The sequence below is a fragment of the Miniopterus schreibersii genome (genome assembly GCF_964146895.1).
Source record: "Miniopterus schreibersii genome assembly, chromosome: 8".
NCBI lineage: Eukaryota > Metazoa > Chordata > Mammalia > Chiroptera > Miniopteridae > Miniopterus > Miniopterus schreibersii.
Window position 1 is genome coordinate 38542133 of NC_138109.1, and position 22250 is coordinate 38564382.

A 22250-nucleotide genomic window follows, 5' to 3' on the forward strand; every position below is an offset into this window, starting at 1 on the left:
GGGTTCCCTGGCTAACTACAGATCCAGAAGGCAGGTTAGGTCACTACCTATATTTCTTAACTGCCTGTTAAGCAAGCATGGAGTCCTTTTGTTTGTTTTTAGTTTTCTGATACTAATATTCATTGGTGGTATCATCGACAGTAACCCAGAATCACAAATTCATTTTCTAAAGCTCACCTAGCAAAGGTCTCTGTACCTTCACTGAATTACTCACTCATTTCCTACTCTGAGTTTCCATGTCTTCAGTTTTGCTCTTCTATATGCAGTTATTCGCTTATTCATTCATTCATCAAACATTTGTGGAGGCCCTACTATGGGGACCAAAACTGAACAAGGTACAGTTGTTTTAGGGGACTTAGATGTGATTGGTGTACCTGGCATTTAGTGGGCCTTCAGTAGATGTTTGTTTTCTCTTCCTCCCACTCATGTTGCTCAATTAACCTACCTAATGCATCACTGACTATTGTGAATGCGTCCCGAAGAGACGGGTGGTGTGGTATGCTCACAGCACCTGAGCAGAGATTCTTTTTCGTTGGGCACAGCACGGATGTATGGACTTCACGTTGATTTCATCAGAATGAGGAGAAATTGTTAAAATTTTGGTTTTGCTTCCCAGTCCCAGCTTCATACACAGACCACAGCAGTAGAGCATCTCCTGCTTTTATCTTCTCCCCTTCCTGGACCCATTCTTCACCAAAGCGTTTGAGACGGTTCACTCGGGGAGCATGGGGAACGGGACAGGAATCATCCTAACTTCCTCTGGCCCCCTCTCCTACTCTCATTCTCAAAAGACATTATTGGAGTGTACTGTTGTTTTGGTAATAACAGACCAATTTTAAAGTCTTTTCTTTGACATTTGTTGAACTTTCCTTCCTTTCACAGGCTGTCAGCCAGATGAAACAGCAAAAATCAATGAAAGTCTCCTTCAGTGCACAAGAGATACCTTTAGCACCAACTCCATCGTACCATTCAGCAGGTGCAGACTTCACAGGCTGTGGTAAGGTGCTTTCTCTGAGCAGAATTGAATTGACTCATCGTACTTTAAAAAAGGAAGGGATCATGATGCCCTGAAAAGAGCACTGGAAGCTTGGCTTTGTACCCTCCTTCCCTTCCTTAGCTTTGAGACTTGGCCAGGTCACTTTACTCCCCACACCATTTTCCTCATCTCTGTCATTGGGATTGCCTATTGCTTACTGAGTATAAAAGTACTAGAACAAAAAAAAAAAGGCCCTCGGTAAATGCTGTTTGAATCTGTAGCTTACAAATTATTCTCTCATCTCTCCAAAATGTTGGGGGGTTTAGTTCATGAGTAATATCTCTTAAAAATCTTATTGAGCCAAATTGTTAGCCGTGCATACATTGATGTAAGCTACTTGCAGACTTAATTTTCAGTGCTTAGAGAAATTGGTATTCACTCTCTCTCTTTGAATTCCTGGCTTGAATTATGATGACTGGCGGTCAAAAATAGAACTTCAAAATGAATAATGAGTATTTCCATTTTGCTTTTATGCAATATAAGTCAATAAAAGGGGGGGAAAAAAGGACTGTTTACACCACCATGCTCCCCAATGGCAAAGCATAAATCTACATGAATTTAGCAGGCCTGACACCTTATGGTATTTATCCTTTACATATTTTTCATAAATATTATCTCATAAAACATTTAATAAGAAGTTACTATTCTAAAGAACTAGATGTTTACTAAAATACCTGATGAATGTGACCAGCAAAGGACCCCGGGTCAGATTTGGCTTGCCCTCTGTTTTCATATGGTTTGCAAGCTACAAATGGTTTTCAGATTTTTTAAAAGTTGAAAAAAAATCAAAAGAATATTGAAAATTATGTGAAATTCACATTTCAGTGTCTATAAGTAAAGTTTTTTGAAATACTCATTTGTTTATGTATTGTCTTGGGCTGCTTTCACACTATAAGGATAAAGTTGCATGATTGCAACAGAGACCATATGCCCTATAAAGCCCAAAATATTTACTACCTGGCCTTTTACTGGAAAAGGTTGCTGACTGCGATGCAGACCAATTGAGTTTTGATCATATATATCACATATTTATACCTTGAGAACAGAGATTAATCGTCCTACAATTTGTGGAAATGTATTCAGTCAGTCATCTACTTATGAAGCATTTATTGGGACTTGGCGTGTGTGAGGCTCTGGGCTGCATTCTGTGAGAGAAGTGAATACCAAGACGGAGTCAGGACTGGCTGGGCTGAGGCAGGAGAGGGGGAGGGAAGGAAGCGCCGTCTCCAGCGTCTCTTACTATATGATCCCTCTCTTCTCGCTCAAGAGACTAAACTAGTCATTTACAAAAGGAGTATAAACTTTATAAAGCATCCATGAAGTAGATGTACATTGTTTTTATTGTTAGTAATGGGATATGAAGTATGAAATACATACGCTGCAAAAACATCAAAAGAGAAATCAGGTTTATACCATTCTACTTCTAATATAGCATTTTTTTATTGTTACTAAGGTTGTGTCCCTAACTTTCTTGCTCTTCACCAAGAGGCCATTAGATTAATAAATTCCATGTGGTCAGGAACAGCAAATAAATGAATGCTACAATCTGCCAGACCCTGGGCAGGGTACCTCACACATGTTTAATTCCTCTAACAGCCTATTAGATGTTGGTACAGCATTTCTCTGATGAGGAGTGAGCCTCAGTTTCACCCACCTAGTACTTTCCTTTTTGGGAACTCAAATTCAAACCTGTACCCTTTGGTCACAAAGACCATGATTATTGCCTAGTCAGACAGGACCCCCACAGTCTTACCTAGAGCCTGTTTCCTTTTGTTTTATACCAGGGATTGGCCAACTTTTTCTGTAAAGAGCCAGATAGTAAATATTGAAGGCTTGTGGGTCATATGGTCTCTGTTGCAGCTACTCAACTGTGCCATTGTAGTGTGGTAGCAGCCACAGGCTAGATGTAATGAATTAGCAGGGCTGTGTTCCAATGCAGCTTTATTTATGGACATTGACATTTGAATTTCGTATGATTTTCACGTGTCCTGAAATACCTTTTTCCCCAACCTTCTGACGATGTAAAAATCATTCTTCGCCATCAGACCAATATCTAGTCAATCCGCACACCCTTGCTTCGCCATAAGTTGAATGAGCTTTGTGGATCTCAACTTGACCCCGGTGCATTAGCTGCAGCTCACCAGCAGATGGGGCCCTCTATTATCAGCCCTTTACTAAATTATATCACATTGTAAGAATCAATATGCAGGATGATCAAACTTAGTTATAGAAAAAAGACTATTATTTGTATAAGATTCTCTTGAGAATAACGTTTGACTTGGTTTTTCAGTGAGCTAGGTTAAGTCATCTGGAGAATGCAGATACGTAGAATTTATGCTAAATATTGAAAATCTTTTCTTAGCCTGTAAATTTTTCTCTCCTAGTTTTTAGAAAAAAACAGTCTAAAACAGTGGTTCCAAAAAGTAAATCCTTATAAAGCAGCAATAATACTTTTAATAATCTTTTCATTTATGGAGCCAGCAATTAATTCTCCCCCCACCCCCCAGCAATTAATTCTTGAGTTGTGTTTATAACACTTTTTTTTTTACTATGTATATATTTGGGGTAATTTTTAGGTAATGGGTTATTTTTTCTTTCTGTTACATCATACTTTATGGTATATTTTAAGATTAAAAATTTTTCGAGCTAAAATGGATGATGCGGGGTACTAATTGTTTTAATCTGAAAAGTGCCATGGGAATGTTATGTTTCATCCCGGGGTGAATGGGCAGGAATGACCCAGCCTTTTCCCTCGTGGTGCTTGGGAGAAAGAGAGTAAAGTGATAAGCACACGCAGAGCGCGTGCTCTGCAGGTGCGTGAGCCGAGCTCCGCCCCCCACTGGCCGCTCCTTCCATGTTCACTCCTCCAGGTGGTTTCCAGACTCCTCTCTCAGTGGACCCTGCCACGTGTCCCATCGTCCCCGGCCAGGAGATGATTATAGAAATATCCAAGGGACGTTCAGGTCTTGGTCTCAGCATTGTGGGAGGAAAAGACACACCCTTGGTAAGTTCCCACATGTGAAATATATCCACTGTCACAAAGTTTCTTTTGAACCTCATCATTGCCATGTGTCACTTTATGGAAGAATTGGTTTTTTCATGGTATGGAAAAAATATATATTTATAAATGGCTATGCATCCATATTCTGGGCAGCTTTCAAATGTTTCTCAGTGTTTAATATTCACCAGGATTTTGTCTATCCAGGATGCTGAATATTTTTTATAAATGCTTATTAGACCAGCAACATCATAGCAGCACTTAGAAATGTTACAGCAGTTTTTAGGATCGTGCCTGGATATACAAAGTGTAAATAGAAGTATGAACTGATGTTATTATCATCATTATTATTTAATGGCATGCTAGGTAGAAGTACACATAAATTCTAGTCCAGCAGTTTAGGCTTTGCTTTATTCTGACTGTGGTCTCATCCACTCATAACGGTTTTTGTTTTTTTTTAACTGGTCTAGAATGTTAGATTTGCTTGGATGATACATCTTTGATTATTTAGTAACCTTTTGATTGTCACTAATCAATAGTGCCATTAAAATGTAAAACTTCGTGGATTTTTATTTACTCAAAATGTGACTAATCAATGCATATATATTTGAATAGGTAATGTATACATATTATACAAAGTTAAATTGACACAAAAGGCTATAAAGTGAAAAATATGTCTCCTACCCTTTTGCCCTAATCTTGCCCTCTACCCCCACTACTCCCACCCCCAACTCCAACCAGGGCCTCTCCCTAGAGGTCCTTAGTAATATGTTTTTAAGTGAATATTTTGTTATTTCTTTTGCCTATTTTATTTAGTAAGGAATAAGTTGTATTGTATATGCCAGATTTACAGATGATATTAATATAATATGATCAATAAAATGATTCCATTTTTGGCAGGGATATAGTGTTTCTGCGGCAGTACTATTGAGAGGTGGGAGGATCCTATTCTATTTTTCTGCAACAAATATTAGCCCCCTAAAGCACTGGGCAACTCAAACACAGTGTGTGCTGCAGAAACCTGGGTCTTAGTGCTTTGTCCATATCTCCTGGTCATGGCCCTTCTCTCTCCTACTATCTGGCCCGACCTAGAGAATCCTGAACTTCTGTCCAGCCCTACTCATGAAGCACCCGAACCTGAATGTGCTCAGAGACTGCCGTTTGTTTAGTAGAAGACTTCCTCCTTCAGGTTGATGAAAGATTGGCTGAAACTTTCCCCCAGAGCTCAGGATAACTTCCTTCCTGGATTGTTCTCTCGTTGCCTCTGCAGGCAGGGACTGCTGTGTGTGGCTTCCTGCACACACACTGATTTTTTTTCATCAGCGTGGATGGAAGTGGGAACACCTGAATTTAACTAGCTCAACAGCCAGTTTTAGCTCCTGGCCCTTTCATGGGTCGTTGCCTTCATGTTTTTATTTATTTGAGAGAGAGAGAGAGAGAGAGAGAGAGAAACATCGATGAGAGAGATACATGCACCAGCTGCCTCCTACACGTCTCCCCCCCAACCTACACACACACACACACACACACACACACACACGATTGAACCCACAACCCGGGTATGTGCCCAGGAATCTCCTAGGACGACGCTCAGCCAGCTGAGCCACACCAGCCAGGGCTCTTTGCCTTCTTAAGGCCACAGAACTTTTCTACATTTCTCATTCTCTAACTTGGAATGCTACCTGCTCAGTTTTTGTTATTGAGGAAAGGGGTAAACTCTTCCTTAAGTTTCCCTTTAAGTGACTTGATCTAGGCTGTATTTTTCCTTTATATTTTTAATAATGCCTCCTAATTATGTGGGACCTGGTCTTTGAGCTGGTCACGGAAACACTTCGGCCAGCCCTCCAGCCAGCTCCTAATATGGACAGGAAGTAACACACCGTCAGCATAGCACCAGGCCAGGCCCTGCTCCCCAAACCTGCACGTGCGGTCCAGCCTCTCAGCCTCTGCTGCCCCCATCAGATTGCTCTCTTCCTGCCCTCCCCTTCCCTCCCCCCCCCAGTCAAGATTCTTTCCCCTCCGTAGGGTGTCTTGCCCGGCTTCTTCAGCTGTCATGCTCTCTCCTCCACTGATCTCTGAGCTGACGGCTGACTGTTCATTTCACTTTTAGCTCTCGGTCCTATTTCCTCTCTACCATTTACCAGCTGGGACAGGTGCCTCAAGCCCTCAGAGTCCATTTCCTGATCTATTAATGGTGATGGCAACTACCTTACGGAGTTGCTGGGAGGATCGAAGAGAAGACCAATATATGGCGCTTAGCCTGATGTGGTGAGGATCAGAGACTTTATAAAGAGTAGCAAATTAAATGTATATATTACTAAGGCTATTGGGGTGATATTTAGAAACTTCTGGTTCACCCTGAATATTGGGTGTATCTCTTCCTTCCAGGGCCTGTTTTCTCATTTTCCTAAAGAGATGTTTCTGAATGTTTAATAATTAAATTGTATAAATAAATCTACATTTGAAATGGGTCAAAGAAAGTTCTGTAGTGAATTCTTCCATAAACAAAAAGGAACCCTCTGATTTATTTCTTGCAAATATAAGTCTCTTTATACTGCTTAACAGAAGGCAGAACTAGATTTCCCCTAGGAAATCAGAAGACTTTGGTCAGCATGTCTGGCCTAGCTGAATGAGTTTGTTAGCTGATATATGTATTTTTGCTTTTGTTGTTATTAATATGAGTTTGCCTTGTGTGGGTTGGTTAGAATCCCTGAATAAGCTGTGCCTACGCTGCTCCTGGGTCTTTAATATTGCTCATTTGTGCTACTGTCTGCCTGCCTGGGAGGGCTTCTCCTGCTCAATGTCACCTTCTTTATTCTGGGTGTGAGGCTGTTTGCTAAATACTATGCTCCGCTTCTCTTACCACCATGAGGCAGCCCAAAATTTTCTTAAGAGCATCTTGAGATTCATAATATATTGTCCTGCCTTTTGATGCTGTAAATCCCATTGTCCTTGGAAAGATAAGCACCACTTAAAAATGAGAAATGGGACACAGCTTTTATTTCCTAATCCTGGGTACCCCATCAAAAGCTGTAAGTTAGACTCACAGTAATATATAGACATGTCGTTTTGGTGAGGCTGAACAGCGCAGGTGGAGGTGCTTTAACAAATAAAACCATTATTAATCCCAGTGAAGATCTTTTTTTCCCCCCTCCAAATTTTGACATGGAACATGCAGCCTAATCGACACTCCAGGTCACATGATCCAGTCAGGTCCTCGGAGGGCATCCAGCCAGCAGGAAGCTAGCAAACCAAGATGAGAGCACATGAAAGGGAGCTGTGGACAATGTCGAGACCCACTCTCAGAAGTGCCTTTGCACTTGCCCTTGCACATTTGATTACGTGATGTATCCTTGCTTCGGCTCTGGTGCTGGGAAAGAGCACATTTTGCATGCTGGTGACCCGTCTTAAGCATCTGTCCAACCCTCCCAATTAGGGTCTTTGCCCTCTTTGTTGTATATCCAACAGATATTTTTGCTGTCTTTAGTGAAATTAAGCCTCTGGGACTTGGTCTTGACACCACATCAGTCCTATCTGCTATAAATAGTGTCTCTGGAGCCAAGACAGATGGTTTCCGAGATCACAGAGGGAGATCTCATTTAGCATCCCAGTGTATTTGCAGAAGGTCATCTAAATAGACCTTCTAAAATGCCAAGGTAATGAGGAGGGTGCGCCTCCTGGGAAGGTTTATGAGCACACCTGGACCCAATCCTCAGCGACAAACTCTGCCTCTGTTGTTTTAATCTTGTGATGTGCTCCCAGGCCTGCTCTGGGTGAGTATGGCTCTTCTGTGATAGGTTGCATATGTTTGCTCAAAGGCTGCCTTTTGCTTAGTGCTAAGGATACAAAACTGAGTGAAAACCTTGTCTTCAAAGAGCTCACACATTCATTCACATTGATTCTACTGCCTTTAATGTTTATGGTCTAATATAGGGGATCAACCAATGAAAAATCATAATAGGGACTTTAAAATAGGGACTTCCTCTGGGAAGTAGAAAAAAGTAGAGCTTAGTACACACTTTATAGATTTAATTAATGTAGGCTAGTTTTTATGTTTCTGGTAAGCCAGTGTCTTAGTCCATTTGGGCTGCTATGAGAACATACCACAGACTGGGTGGCTTATAACAGAAATTTATTTCTCACCGGTCTGGAGGCTGAAGGCCAAGATCAGGGTGTCAGCATGGTTGGATTGAGGGCTTTCTGGGTTGCAGGTTTCTCGTATCCTCACATGAGCTCTGTGGGACCTCTTTTATAAGGGCTCAGATCCCATTCACGAGGGCTTTGCCCTTGTGACCTAGTCACCTTTCAAAGGCATTAGGATTTCACCTTATGAATTTGAGGGGGACCCACAGCCAGGAAAACAGATAAGGCACATTGCATAAAAGTGACAGCATATTAACTCATATTTTTTATTTCCTTTCATCCAACCATCCATCCACCCTTTAGCCCTGTCTTCACCTCCCTCCCTCTCTTTGGTCTTGGAGTGGTCATTTGCATGAAATCTTGCAGCTCAGAGGGCGTAGCATATTCTGCCAAATGAGAGGCCGAGGACCCTTGGCCCTTCCGATGATGGCGCCGTATTCCTTAAGCCTCTCCCCGCAGCCCTCAGTGCCCTCTTCTCAGACACATTTGCTTGCTCATTAGAAGTTCTATCTCCATTGTCCTCAGCCTTGAGAATTCTAAAGAAGAAAACTTAAGAAATCAATCTTTTGTCTTAGAGTTTTAGTAGACTTGAGCTGTTCTTGGGATTCAGCGATGAGGTGGAGAAAGAACGAGAGAAGGTTCCCCAGGATCCTCTGTCTGCATTTCCGTTCTCTGGGTACCAGTGGCAAAGGTCCCGGACTGTAGACAATGTGTTCTATCAACCTAACAGGCAGCAGAGCAGAGTAATGATGCTGACTCTGTGACCTCAGAATCGCAGATCTTTAACTGTGGGCCCTTGGACAAGTGACTTAACTCTTCTAAGTCAGTGTCTTCATTCATAAAATAGTGGTGATGACAAAATCTACCTCTTAAGGTTGGTATGTGGATTAATTAAGATAAAGAATATAAAGGACTTTTCCCAGTCCCTGTCTATACTGAGTTCAGTAGTAGTAGTAGTTGTAGTAGTTGTTGTTGTTATTGTTATTATTATTATTATACAGTTATATTGAAATAGAGCCTTAGCTCCCTTCATCTGTGTGTCTTTGGTATGTTACCTGTACATTGAGAAACAAGACTTTGTTTGTAGATAGGTTTTTTTTTAGCATGAGAGTTTTATAAAGTGATTCAGGCACTGTTCTTAATATGTAATTAATATGTATCATCTCATTTTATTCTCACAACAACCCTATAAGGAAGGTTTATCCCTATAGGGAAACATTGTTCCCATTTTACAGATGAGGAGACTGAGACACAGATTAAGCTCCATAACTTCTCCAAGGACAGAATTCTAGCATTTGGTCCAGTTGGGGTTTAATCACACAATCTCACTCCAAAGCCTCACTGTGTTCCTTATCTAGTGCTACCACTATGTGTCATCAGTCTTCTCCTGTAAAAGGGAGTTATCCATCTCACCCACCAGACCCTGAGCTCCTTGAGAACAGACCTGTTTTATTTTATTTTGTATCTTTAGCACTCCCAAATGGTGCCTTACACACTTAAAAACATGACTCTCTGTCCAGCCTCATTGTGCCACTCTGAATTCCAGCCGTGCTGGCCTTACTCAGTTCCTTCAGTGAGTCTTACTTCCACCTAATGCCAGGCCTTTGCACATGCTGTTAGGTCTGTACGGAGGGCCTCTCTGATCGGCTTTAACTGTAGCTAGAGTATTCTGGTCATTTCTGGGCATGATTATGTGGTTAGCATGAACGTTGTTGCAACACATCATTTAAGAAAGAATAGAACAGACTGGAAGAGGGAAGAACCAAGGACAACGATGGCTTCTGCACACCTGTAAGACGATCTTGTGGATGTAGGATGAGATCAATTCAGGTGCCTCCAAGGGGGCTCGTTGAAAAACAGATTTCACATGACTGTAAGGAAGAACATTCTAAACATTAGCTCACCAAAGGTGGAATGAACTGCCTGGGGACAGTGAGTGCCCTGTCTTGGGAAATATTTTGACAAAGGCAGGAAGCCACTCTGCAAGGATATTATTATTATTAGGCTTTGTGTTTTAATCAGGAAGGGACATTTACATTTATAACTTTTTTGTCAAAATGATAGTATTAGAAAATTCTCTCTTTTATTCCCATCTCACAAATTCCTTTAAACACAAAGTCTTGAGGGGTTTTTACTAGAATATAAGGCCTAATCATTGTTTTTTGTTCTGTTTCATGGGTGCTAGTGATTGTTATCCCTTTTGGAAAGGTGAGTTTAAAAATATAAGCCCTAGTTGCTATACTTTTATTGTTTTTATGGGTCTAGAGATAAGCCTGTCTCTTTGCAAGAGGAAAACAATTAGATTAGGGCATTTGTGTTTTTATAGTCTTGGTACCATCCCATTATAAATTAGGCCAGTGGATTCCCAGGATAGATTTTAAAATTTAGATATTCTAAATATCAAAAAGGCCTGGGAATGTCAGCTGTAGAATGTTGTCATTTCTCCCCAAGTTTTAAACCTGTATTTTTTTCACCACCTGATTTAGTACCATTTTAATTCCTTCTTATTAAACAGAAGTTCTATCGGGCAGACACATTAGCAGGAGGCATCAAGATAGATGGGCTTTTCTATTTGGATGCTATGTGGCAAAGTTCCTTATCTAGACATTAAAGTGAATATCTGTCCTTTAGCTCTAACCATATGTTAAGTTCTCATTTAACCCTTCACTAGGTTGCATGCTATTCTTTAGCTATTATTGCTTTTGACCATTTAAATGTAGGACTGCAGCAATTTAAACCACCAGATAGTTTTTAAAGTAAGCAGAATAGAAAGCTATTTTCCATTTGATTAAGTGTTTTATTTTGCTATTCCCCTTCAAATGAACTTTGCACAGTCTATTTCATAAGGAGTGTGGTTTGCTTTGGCTTGTAATCCCCCAAAGCCAGGCTCCTTTTATCGTTATTGCTTAAGTCATATATTTTTACACAAAACATCTTATTACCTTAGTTTTATTTTAAAATCAAAGTGGAGTTTACAAAAAGTCTATGAATCACACTGAAAGAATGTTAACGAATAATACCTCTGAATTTCAGATTTGGACATTTCTGATCTTAAAGAATATGACTGTAAGCAAAAATATTATGCAAGCTGAGTAAAATTTAGGTAAATAAGGACCAGATGGAACTATAGGGACTTATAAGCTATAAGGCAAATATTGTTCCATTTCCTTAAAATAAATCTATATTTCAGTATGAAAAATTATATTCATATTGATGAGTCTCAACTTTTTGTTAAATCAGACTTGGCAAGGGAACTCCATTTTAAATAAATATAAACCAGGTTTTTTTGAGCTTGACTTACAAAGCTTTTCAGAGTCTGAAAATGTGAAACATTTTTTATATATTCACAACAATCCTTATATTAGCTGTTTTATGGCTGTGATTTTCATTTCACATTTTAGTTATCTGTAAATAGTATGTAAGAGTTTGCAATCCCTGCCTTTGAGTTTTAGGATAGCTTGAAAGTCCATTGCTTTAAAACAACACACACACACACACACACACACACAGATTGGTGTTATTGCTTCCTATATAACTGGTCATTTAATCCTTACTTTTATGTCAAAAAAGCCACTGTATCTATTACTGATTTAATGCTTATTTATGTTGTCTATAGTTTATTGCCTGAGAATATTTCAGTATTGCAAAATAATAGGTACTGAACATTGTGATCCATCTTCTTTCTCTTTGAAGGTTTGGTAGGTGTATATCTTCATACCTCCGAGCATACAGAATAGATGAACATATTGAGATTCGGATATATAGACTATCTCTTTTTTTTTTTTTTTTAAATATATCTTTATTGATTTCAGAGAGAGGAAGGGGGAGAGAGAGAGAGAGAGAGGGAGAGGGAGAGGGAGAGGGAGAGGGAGAGGAGGGAGAGGGAGAGGGAGAGGGAGAGGGAGAGGGAGAGGGAGAGGGAGAGGGAGAGGGAGAGGGAGAGGGAGAGGGAGAGGGAGAGGGAGAGAGAGACATCAATGATAAGTCATCATTAATCGGCTGCCTCCCGTGTGTCCCCAACTGAGAATCGAGCCCGCAACCTGGGCATGTGCCCTGACCGGGAATCGAGCCGCTGTCTCCTGGATCCTAGGTCAATGCTCAACCGCTGAGCCATGCCCGGCTGGGCTAGACTATCTCTTTGTTCCTTTTGTTGAAGAGTTTTATTGGCAGTAAGTGAAGCCTTGACCGTGTCCTGAGGTTCATAGACAATCTGTGCGCTGAACCCTAATGAGCATGAGAGCTAAGGGCCTTTGGCTTCCATCATATAGCTACAGCCCCTTCAGGTTTTCCGAACAGAAACAATTATCTATTTAACCTATGAAGTTGGCAAACAAAACTACATCAATTTGACAAATATTGTATTTCTTCTAAAGCAATAATCTTTTATTGTATCCATGGTGGTGAAGCAGTACATTAAGATTCATCCAAATATGAAATTGTTAAAATGAGAAAAAAATCATCTTAGAATAAAGGAAATATGTATTGACTATATTCTGCCTCAGGTTCTACATGTTCTTATGAGATCTTGAAATTAAGTAACCTCTTACTCATTGGTTCTCATGGATCAATGAGGGAATGCCAGATACCTTTTGCATCAAAGAAGGGACATGGTTTTGGTCTGAAAGTCTGGAAGATTGGCACCTTTGCAACTTGTTTTGAATTATCTTTTTACCTTTGTAATTGGTTCAAAAAATGTAGATCCACAAAACACATTGAATATAAGCTTAACAACACATGCTGTAGCATAAAAGAAGTGCATTAAGTTTTCCATTTTTGGAATGGGGAAATGAGAGACGGCATGGAGATGTGATCATGGAGGTCTCCACCATCTGCTCCCCCTCTCTTGCTCTCTTATGGAATTTCTGAGACTTGTTATCTGGGCTCCTGGGAGGGATAGGACGGGAGCAGCCCCCTCTTCCAGAGGCTGTATGGCGACTCCCCCAGGGATCTCCTTTCCAAAAAGCAGCAGCAAGCTTCCCCCAGGGTGGAGAAAGTGAGAGACTGAGGAGCAGCAGCACCTGCAGGGCTCTGTGGCTGTGCCTGTGGCCCCTGCCCCACCTCATGTGCCCACAGGGTCCCACTCTAAGCTGCTTTGTGCCCTCTGTAACTCATTCTGGCCTCGGATTAAGGTTTTCCTGGCTTTGGGAGAAGACAGACCAGAGCCACCAGCCATTCAGAAGAAAAAAAAAATTTCCCCCTTATTAAGACCCATAAAACAAACCAACACAAAAGTGTGCTGGACTTTTTCATAAGTATAGATGTTCAGGCATTTGAATAATGGTGCTTTATGTGAAATATGTTTTCTTATTAAAATATGAGACAAAATTTAGAAAGTAAAACAAATGTCTTAACTTTTAAAAAACGCTTATATATATGGCAAGGTCTATTTCATAAGCTCAGTTCACATACAAAAATATTGATGGCAGTACTAGCAAAGGGCCTAACATTGTCTAGACAAATATAAACTTGGAACTGCTCAGATTTGGAATAAGTAGAGTCCTTCTGTGAGCGACAGCAGAAAACTGGCACCAGGCACGAGCCTCAGTTCAGCAACCTCAGTTCCTGAGTTCTGGCTGAGGGAAGCATTGAGGGCCAAGACATATCATAAGAGAAAGTTTATTTAGAGAGTCACAGAGGTAGAAGTGAGCTGGAGAAGAAATGGGCTCAGGAAACAAGTTCTAGCAAAAGGGGCCCTTGGAGCTGGGGGGGGGGGGTCTGTTGTGAGGCTTGGTGAGTTTTTGTTTTAAAAGTTGCTCTTGGAAAGGGAGCTAGGAGGCCAGGTATTATAATTGGTGAGATGTTCCAAGTTTGCCCTGTGCTCGTCTCTGTGTCCCATCCCTATAACTCTCTCTCTCTCTCTCTCTCTCTCTTCATCTCCCTCCCTCTCTCTCCCTCTTTCCATCTCTTCCTACTTCTCCCCCTTGGAATTATTTTAGTCTTTGTAATGTTAGACACCTTGGCTCTGATGCTTAAAGCTTCTTGTCCATGAAAAAAAAAATTTTTTTGTCCTTGGGTTAATCAGCCCACTGCCCCGCTGTGGCAAGGACAACCGAGAACTGCCGTTGTCTACCTGAGTCCTGCCATCTCTACTATCGATAGCACTTGTCTGCATTTCTACCTTTATCACCTCTCATATTAGGCTTCCAGGTTTTGTTGTAATGAAGTTTCCCCAGTAGAAAGCACCAGTAGTAAGTACAGTCAATGCTCAGTATTCATGGCAAGTATGTTCTATAAACTTGCAGCAAACACAGAAATTTGCAGCAACCACAGAATTGGTGAACACTCACCCACTGCCGCTAGGGGAAATTCAGAATTAGATTCCTCTGAGCCTCTGGTCAGAACATTTTCAACAGCCAATTAATACACAATCTTGTTTTACGGGTGTTTCTGTTTAAAGATACCTTATTTAATATATATTGTTGATCACTGCCAGTGAACTCGTGGCCAACACCGCTATAAGTCATAACCAAGCGAAGGTCAGCTAGCATGTGCATTTTCTCCATAAGGCACATCACAGCCTTCTCGTGCTTAGGGACATTAGACAGAGCTTCAGCACTGTGGTTGGGGCCATTTTAAACAGTAAAATCACAAACAAGAAGCACAAAAATGTGAAACACCTGGTACTAGAAAGACCACTGAAGGATGCCTACAGTCTGAGAACAAAAACAAGAAGCCTAATGTCACCTTGTTCTACCTCAGCTGGGAACGCGTGAACCTGGCTACTCAAAGTTTTCCCTACTCTGTGACGTGTCCGCAAATGACCGCGACAGTACCAAGAGCATTCATTTGGGAGTGTAGGCGAATTCACAAGTACAAAAATCATGAACAGTGAAGATTATACTTAACTAAAACAGAAAAATCAAAATATCTAGGCCTCTGGCCGGTGTGGCTCAGTTGGTTGAGCGTGGTCCCATGCACCAAGAGGCCGCTGGTTCAGTTCCCAGTCAGGGCACATGGCCAGGTTGTGGGCTCGACCCCAGTAGGAGTGTGCAGGAGGCAGCTAATTGGTGTTTCTCTCCCTCTCCCTTCCTCTCTCTCTAAAATCAATTTTTTTAAAAATCTAGGAACAGGACACTTGTAGTCTGGCTTAGATCTTGTGACATTCAAATGGTCTCTTGGACTTAGCCCTGAGCAGTCATGACTTGAGAAAGAATAACCTAAAATATCCTTGTAGCATAAGCTTTCTTGAAAAAAGTAATTGATTATATTCTGGGATCACCTTGATAACAGGAAAGTTAGAAATTAAAATATGGACCACAATTGGTATTCATCCTTAGAATCATGAATTTTGACAACTCTGACATATGTGTATTGCTCTATGTACCAAATATGCCCCTTAAACCTTAGATATATTTGTATTGGGGTTCCTTGTTAGCAATTATTCAACATCTGTTTGCCTGACACTTTGCTTGAGATTATATACATAATCTTATTTCATCCTCAAACCCTGCAAGGTAGGATTTATTAATTCTGCTTCACAGAGAGAGGAACATTGGTTCAGAGAATTAAATAGCTCAATAGAAGTATCACAAAGCTGTAAGTGGCAGAGCACAAACCTGAACACAGGTTTTTGTGGCCGTAGCCAGGACTTTCCCCATCATACATTGCTGATTTCCATTGTTTCCAGGCTGGATAATTCATCTAGCAGACTTGATAGAGTCTGTAGTAGATTAAAATCAACCACAACAAGTTCTATGACATGCTCCGAATTCATTGAAATTGAGCTAGCCCATTGACTTGATTTGGCCACTAGTAGTGAAACAGGCACAGTGTGACTTTCATGCCTTGGCCTCGAGCTTAGCTCTTGTCCTTCTGAAATCCTGCCACCTTGCAAACAAGCCTGGACTGGCCTCCTGGAGGACGACACACCATATAAAGAGAGCACATGGAGGGAGAGGGGCCCAGCCATTCCCACCTGAGGCCCCAGCCAACTTGACTGTGCAGTCACGTGAGAGTCCAAATGACACAACATGGAACAGAACTACCCAGCTGAGCCCAGCCCAAATTTTCAACCCACAGAATTATGAACGAACAAATGGTTAGCTTTTTATTTAAGCCAATAAGTTTTGCAGCAAAAGATAACTAATATAAAGTCTGACCCAGCCCCCATATCTTGCTGATCTTTCTCAGCCTGTGAGAATTGGGGCTCTTCTGGTTGAAATTTAGAAGGAGATCTTATTCCTGGGCAGAGCCTAAGCATCTTGTAAGTCAGTGGCTTTCTCTAATTCACTTTGTACAATATATAAGTTCATAGTGGTCTAAAATTTTAGAGCTGGAATGACTTTAGAAATTCAACTCTGTGTTTTACTGATGATATTAAGCATCCTCATTAACAAAGTGGTTCATGCAGAACCACTTGCAAAATTGGCCTCCTGCAGAGCTATCAGAAAATTTAACTCCTCACATCCCCAGTCCTGGGTCCTTCTTCCCTTTACTGCCCTTCCCCCTCCCCCCCAAATCACATTCTAATTGAAATATAACAGGAAAGTTTGGTTTTTAAAGAATTTGCTTATTGTTCTAGCCATGTGGCTCAGTTGGTTGGGTGTTGTCCCATGCACTAAAACATTGCCAGTTCGATTCCAGGTCAGTGCACAGGGCATTGCTTGGGTTTCTGGCTTGGTTCCCAGTAGGGGGCATGCAGGAGGCAGTTGATGGATGTTTGCTCTTACGTTGATGTTTCTTTCCCTCTACCTTGCTCTCTCTCTAAAAAAATCAATTATAAAATCTTTAATAAAAAAAAAAGAATTTGGTCACAAGGATTTGGGAAAGAAAAGAATCGTGTTCTAAGACTCTTATCCCTTTATATAAATAGTTTGGAGCCTATCAACTTTGCTCAAAGTGAGATACACTTTAACAGTTTTAACAACACTTTTTTAAAAACTCTCTTACTGCAATGGACATCACAAATCAGTAACTTAATACAGCTACATGAGCTTTTCAGCATGGAGTTGAATATAGTTCTGGTTTGCACAGCATTGGACTGACATTTTACTACCCCACTATATTATCACCCCTCATCAGCTTGGCCTTGCTGCTGAGAAGGTAGTCAATCGATGGCCATAGAAAGGAACTCCATTAAATGATGTTTAAAAGTAGCATTACTCCTCTAAGGCCACAGCTGTGAACCATGGTTTTTTCCAGGGGGAGGGAACCCCATTTATTTCTAATATTTTAATATTTCTTTTGTTCCTCATGAGTCTTTCTTGTTAGGAGGGCTTTTTCCCATAAAACAGGAAAATAAGACATAACACTCTTTTTGGATCATGGGTAAATACCTTTTCCACCTAAATGTGAAATTTAATGTGAAACTTTTCTATAGTTAAAATGTCCCCTAGGATTGTTTCGTGGAGAGTGAGGGCAGGGGTTTTATAAATATGGCAAAGATTGGGTTCAATTCCAGAGTAATCCAAATTAAGTAAAGCAGGCCTAGAAGCAGTAAAATTAAGCCACATACATATACACAGTCCTTTATAATACTGTCTACCATATAATTCTTTATCAAAATTTTCTCCCAAGATGCTTGTTAAAACAATCCACTGAATATCTAGAAGTGTAAACTATAAAATCCCATTCTGTGGAAATAGTTCACCCACACAGGGTGCTCATTGATACCCTTCAGCCCACAGGAGACCCTTAGTTAATTTTTCTAACACATGGCTTCTTTAAATGTTATGGGCCTATTGTGACAACAATAAAATTGCCTTTTGCTGAATGATTGGTGTGTTTATGAGTTAGTTTATCATCTACTTGTTGGCAGCTTGAACAGTAGAGAAAATGGTGATTGATAGGTCGAAGTATCTGATGACTTTGATTCTGCCTAAAGGATACATTACTGCGCCTTGTGAAATTCTTTTCTAGCAATTCAGAGTTTAAATCCCCGTGGAGGAGTTTGTCATTTTTGTGGGGCTCAGTGATAATTATATCCCTCATAGTTGGCTCCTTTAAATTGCACTGTAAGCTAAAGTAAATCCTCTGGAAATTCAGATGGCTTTAATATCCATGTGTGGCAGGTATGTTGGTTATATATTACCATCAGAAGCTTGGCTGGGTTAAATTAAGATTGTGGCATACTGACCCTCCTCTTTTTGGGATCATTTTGATGCCTTCTTCAGTCTCCAGCCAAATTTTTTATAATCATTTAGCAAACATTTTTTGAGTGCCTACTCTGGGCTTGGCGCTGGGATGCAAAGAGGAGTTAGTTGGAAGCGACCCCTGTTGAGAAGGGTTCCGCTGAGGGTGAAAGGAACTAGGTCCATGAACAAGCTGTTGTGACATTATAAGTTGAATAATACTAAGAGATATAGCAGTGACCCACAGGAAGGGTTCGTCGACTTCCGTCGGGAAGAGAGTCAGAAGCAGTCTCATAGAACAGATGTTACTTGACTGGCTCAAGCCAACGAGACAGCAGATAAAAAAAAGAGCAGGACCCTCAAGCCTTTGGTGCCCTTCGTACTTGACAGGTACAGATGTGCAGAAAGTCTCTGTATAAATACACAAGAAAATCCCATTTGTTTCTAGTTAGGGGTATTGGGTGGCTGAGCGACACATGCTGGGGAGAAACTCCCGTGTAAACGTTTGAGTCTAGTACATGTACATGTATTAGCTGTATTTAAAAATAAATAAAAAGTTATCCTTTTAGGAATGGGTACATTAAAACTGGTCCTTTAAACAATATGCTAGTCAGCTTCTTCCTAGGTGTCTATTTTTTTAATGGTATCCCTAATTGTGGAATAAAGGCATTTTTCTCAGTTAAACGTGTTTCAGACATAAACTGGTGAGAGAGAAGTGTGTAAGCAAATGACTTTTCCTACATCTCTAAAATCCTTCCTGACCCTTCTGATTAAGGAAAACCCATTATCTGAGAGATTCTCCAACTCACTGATCAAATTCTTCTCTATCTCTAGGGTTGGCAAGTCAAACAAGTAATTTAGAGTGTCCCGAGGAAAATTTTTAGTGTTGTCTCAGGCAGTAAGTAAGCAGACCAGACCGTCTTACTTAAATTTCTATTGTCCCAGTGGAAGTCACACAACTACCAATTAGTTTTGGTTAAATTTGGTCATCAATAAATGAGTCTCAAGTCTGTATGCCATTAATTAGGAGAAATATGATGTCTTGGACTGAACAACTTTTTGGGGTTTTTTCTTTTTTCTTTTATTTCCATCACCCTTTATACCCTCTTCTACCTCCACCACCACCCCGGTCTACCCCCCTCCTGCAATCACCACACTAGACTGAACAGCTTTTTATTTTAAACATCAATTTATCACTTGTATCTAAAGCTTTATAACCACTCTTGTAGGAAAAAAATACATTCAGTGAATAATATGGGTGCACAGTTTGAAATGAGGGAGGGAGGGAGGGAGGGAGGGAGGGAGGGAGGGAGGAAGGAAGGAAGGAAGGAAGGAAGGAAGGAAGGAAGGAAGGAAGGAAGGAAGGAAGGAAGGAAGGAAGGAAGGAAGGAAGGAAGGAAGGAGACAAGAATAACAATGGACTTGAGAGATTCTGTGTTGGCGTGGCGAGAGGGCCTACCCATTGTGCTTTGTGTCGGACCCCTAATCATGTACCAACACTAGCAAGTGAGATCAACAGATCATCACCCCACCTCATTAAGCCAGAGATTTCAATTTTCACTTCCACAAGTCATCTTTCTGTTCACTCTCTATAAAATGATCCACTCATGCCCTCAAGGTCTTTGCTATGGAGTTGAGGAGGCAATATTTCAACAGAATTGATGCCATATGGAAAATCCCAAGTAAGCTTTTATACAAGTGCAAAATAAAATATTCAAAACAGATGCGAATCTTGCTGTAGTGGTAGGAACACAGGCTTTGGCATTAAACAGCCCCAAATTCACTTTAATCTCTCCTACTCGGAAGCTGTGAAGTCCTGGTCAAGTCTGAACCCTTCTGAGCCTCTGTTTCCTCAACTGAAAATGAAACTAACAGTATGGAACTTGCTTGGTTGTTATGTGGATTAAATGGCACAGGTGATAAGTGTGTAGCATCTTTGACACATAGACGTTAAATAAATGAGATGGCCTTGTGTGTGGATAGTATTTTTAAAATTATATGAAAATGAGGATGCTAAAGCCTGGAGAGGTTAACAGTCTCCCCAAGGCCCATGGCCAAAAGTAGCAAAGCCAGGATTTGGACCGAGAAGTCTGACTCCAGAGGCCTACCTCATAATCATTTGTTTCTACTGCTAAAAGCCAACAACCAACCCCGTGAAGGAATGTCTTTTAAATGTGCAGAGATAGGAAGGTAGGATAGTGGGGGAGAAGGCGCTCAGAGTTGTACCAACAAGCAGTTTTGCATGAATAGCTTCAGAGCATTAAAATTTAGGAAGAAATACAAGGAGATAAGAATCATGTGTATCATCAACTTCCAATTCTTTATTTAAATCAGTGAAAGTCAGTCTTTCATTTGCTGACCCATTATTTCACCTAATCACATTGTTTTCTAAAGCAAGAAGCAAAATTTTTAAAACATATTTTTCAATTACCATTTACATTCAATAAACCTAGAGGGTAGAATGCTAGTGACATAAATCAGTCAGAGAAAAACAAATAGCATATGATTTCACTTATATGTGGAGACTAAAGAACAATATAAACTAACAAACAAAACAGAAACAGACTCATAGATACAGAGAACAGGCTGATGGTTGCCAGAGGGGAGCGGGGTTGCGGGCTGGGTGAGAAGGTGAAGGGATTGAGAAATACAGGTGGGTAGTTACAGAATAGTCATGGGAATGTGAAGGACAGCATAGGGAATACAGTCAGTGACACTGTAATCACTATGTATGGTGTCAGACGTAAAATTACGCGTCTGTGTCAAATAGATGTTTAATACATTCCAATCTAGCACCCTTTTCACTCTTCCGTCCTACCCTCTGAACTGTATAACTTTTGAAGCATACATCAAGTCCATTTTTATTTTCAACTCACCAGCCCACATTTCCAATTTAACTTTTAGTCCCCACCTCTTACCCCTGTCACCCCCGGTTAATGCAGCTATCCTGAACCACGCAAGGGCACATGGTAAGAGACGTGGCCTTTTTCTGTTGCTAGATCAGAGTGTCTCATGTTCCCTTGTATTTTCCCTGATGACTTTAAGAGAGATCAGAGTGTAGTCAAGGAAAAGGAAAGAAACAATGGGGAGTTTTTCATACCGAAAGACTCATGGACCAAAAACAGATCATTGGCAGTGAGTTCGGCATTTATTTGAGACTATTAACAGAATATTTATTTTATGTATAATAGTTCATTGAGCACCCAGAAGTATATGAGAATTCAGGCTACTTTTATGGAATAAAAACTTTATGGGGTCTTTTCCTTCCTTTTGAGTATGAATGAAGAGAAATTTCCCATTAGACTTTTGTAATGTCCCAAGATCAAAGGAGTTTATGCTGAAATTAAGCTCTGTAAAAGCCATGTGTAGTATGAGTTCAGTCTGGTTCTCCCCACCCAGTGATGATGGGGTGTTTGACCACCAAACTGAAAACTGGCATAACCAAGGGCATTACCCCTAGCTTGCGTTAGTTTCGTCCTATGCTACCTTCATAAAAATGTCCCTTGGTGTCATCCTGGCAGTGTTGTTGGGATCACCTCAAGCCACTGACACAGTAAGTTTCCTCAAAACTGTTTCCCTGAAACAGTTCAGAGGAACAAATTCTTGCCAGTGTAAATGCTCCCTGGGTCTGGGAATTTCTTAAGTCAGATACAACAAAGAATGGTCTAAATCTGTTGCTGATACAGAGTCTGAAGTGTAAATTGTCTGGATCAAGGAACTGTTCCCAGCTCTTGGGGGCTTCCTCTCTAGTTGCTATAATAAAGAATGTTTTTAGAACTGTGTGGTGATTAAATGAAAGTATTTAATATTGTGAAGATATTTGGAATTCAGATGGGTAGTATGGTTATAGACCTCTTATTTTTGTTGCTTCTCTACTCAAGAATTTGTGTAGGAAACCCCCCCCCCCCGTTGTTTTTTTTTGAAGGGAGTAGATTTGGACATGATCTCACTTATTTGTGGAATCTAATCAACAAAGTGAATTAACCAACAAAATAAGTTCTGA

The 22250-nt window shown here is 40.6% G+C and overlaps 1 protein-coding gene across 4 annotated transcripts in view; it reads left to right on the plus strand.

Moving 5' to 3' along the window:
• PATJ (PATJ crumbs cell polarity complex component) overlaps nt 1-22250 on the plus strand; it is a 246892-nt gene that overhangs the window by 184843 nt on the left and 39799 nt on the right. For all 4 annotated transcript variants that reach the window (XM_081145252.1, XM_081145254.1, XM_081145253.1 and 1 more), the window contains exons 33-34: nt 883-997; nt 3907-4040. In XM_081145252.1, the coding sequence (XP_081001378.1) occupies nt 883-997; nt 3907-4040 (249 nt within the window). The remainder of the gene's footprint in view (nt 1-882; nt 998-3906; nt 4041-22250) is intronic.